Source organism: Gastrolobium bilobum, unplaced genomic scaffold (genome assembly GCF_033153095.1).
Source record: "Gastrolobium bilobum isolate Gb01-03AN ecotype WA unplaced genomic scaffold, APGP_CSIRO_Gbil_v1 utg27625, whole genome shotgun sequence".
NCBI classification, from domain to species: domain Eukaryota; kingdom Viridiplantae; phylum Streptophyta; class Magnoliopsida; order Fabales; family Fabaceae; genus Gastrolobium; species Gastrolobium bilobum.
The window spans coordinates 7,425-9,392 of NW_026896646.1; the positions used below are offsets into that span (position 1 = coordinate 7,425).

General features: G+C 36.7%; 1 protein-coding gene across 1 annotated transcript; it reads left to right on the top strand.

The window, feature by feature from the left end:
• The first annotated feature begins 638 nt into the window (after positions 1 to 638).
• Positions 639 to 1,673, top strand: LOC133301247 (uncharacterized). Its single transcript, XM_061500865.1, has one exon. It carries the CDS (start codon positions 639 to 641, stop codon positions 1,671 to 1,673), a length of 1,035 nt encoding a protein of 344 aa, XP_061356849.1.
• The last annotated feature ends 295 nt before the right edge of the window (positions 1,674 to 1,968 follow it).

Genomic DNA, 1,968 nt, shown 5'->3' on the forward strand with positions numbered 1-1,968 from the left:
TTTTAATTCGCAGCATTCAACATTTGCTTTGAAAAGTATATAAGTACACGTCTCTTACTTCTGCTCGTTTTCAATATTTTTATCGATTCATAATTCGTCCAATTATCAATGAGTCAGCTGACTTGTTTGTTACAACTTACAACTTGTTTTTTTTAGTATTAATAGATAGGATATGTTCCATGACAGACTTGCCTTTTTATTTAAGTAGCTAATATTATAGAAAACACAATAATGTAAAGGTGATAAATGATAAATCCCACATTTCTTTGTAATTCTGTAATTACTTTATTAGCCTTTGTTTTATTACAGTTAAAGTTAGTTACGTGGTTAGTTTGTTAAGTCTAACCACATGGTTCTCTTTAGTTCCCTTTTACTTTCTGACTTCACTTTAGTACTTAGGATATATATAGGGTAACTCTGTAAGTGTACGAACTACTGTTCATATTTTTCTGCTTTTCATAATGAAAGTACTTTACCTTTCTCCATATCACAAGATGGTATTAGAGCTCTCCAAAGAGCTCTGATGTGCGCCATTTTTTCTTCTTCGATTCTTCGATTTGTTTCGAGTATTTCTTCTCCTTTCTTCATTGTTCTTCCTTTGAATCCAGTGAATCAAGGTGTTCGATCAACTTTTCTGCATGGTGAATCAGAGCTCTTCACTTACCTTGGATCAGGTCATCAATCAACCTGAGATTCAAGAAAATGCTTCCAGTGCTGCAAATCAGAATGCTTCGAATCAAAATGTTGCGAATCGGAGTGGTGCAAATCGGAATCTTACACAGGATTTTTTATATCCAAGAAATCCTTACTTCCTTCATCCAAATGAGAATCCATCTCTCATACTTGTGTCTAGAACTATGAACGATAAGAACTACCATAGATGGGCAAGAGCCATGACTATGGCTTTGATTTCTAAAAATAAGCTTTCCTTTGTGAATGGTTCGATCTCTGTTCCTAAACCTTCTGATCAAGATTATGTTACTTGGGAGAGATGCAACACTATGGTACTGTCATGGTTACATCGATCCATAACTGATTCCATTTCCCAATCAATTTTGTGGATGGATAGGGTTGTTGATGTGTGGAAGGACCTCAAGGAGAGGTTTTCACAATCAGATATTTTTTGGATCTCTGACTTACAAGATGAGATTTTTTGTCTTCATCAAGTAGACAAGTCTATATCAGATTATTACACTCAACTCAAGATCCTTTGGGATGAGTTAGAGAATTTGCAGCCAACACCTTCTTGTAAGTGCATTCGACCTTGCTGCACAATTGCACTACAAGTAAGGAGCATCAAGGATAGGGACTATTCAATTCAGTTCCTTAAGGGCCTCAATGAGCAATTCTCTCATGTGAGGTCCCAAATCATGCTCATGGATCCTCTTCCATCAATAAATTGTGTGTTTTCTTTGGTTACTCAGAAGGAAAGACAAATGCATCTTGAAGGCTTAGTGCCTAATTCCATGGATGGGATGTCAAAAGTGTTTTTCAACTCATCTGCAAAACATATGATTGCAAGAGATTTCGCTCCAATACTAGAGAAAGAGGACGTGGCTACAACTATGGGCGTGGACGATCAACCCCTAGATTGTGCACACACTGTGGGAAAACAAGTCATATTGTTGATACATGCTTTGAGAAGCATGGATATCCACCTGGATACAAGATGAAAGGTGGATATAAGGCTGCTAATGCTGCTCATTCTATAGTTCAGGATACTTCAAATGCACTTGGTGATCATCATGATATTGTCACACAACAAAAGAGTAAGGAGAACTTTACTAAGACTCAATATGACACTATACTTGAGATGATTCAACAATCCATGCAGCAGTAACTTATTCAGTAAGCATCGCAACAATAACAATTTGTTTACCCTCATATGAGCAATATGATGCAAGCAAGAGCACTTAACACTGAAAGCAAGACAACTAGTGCTGAAACAGCCAACACTTCTTCAAGTAA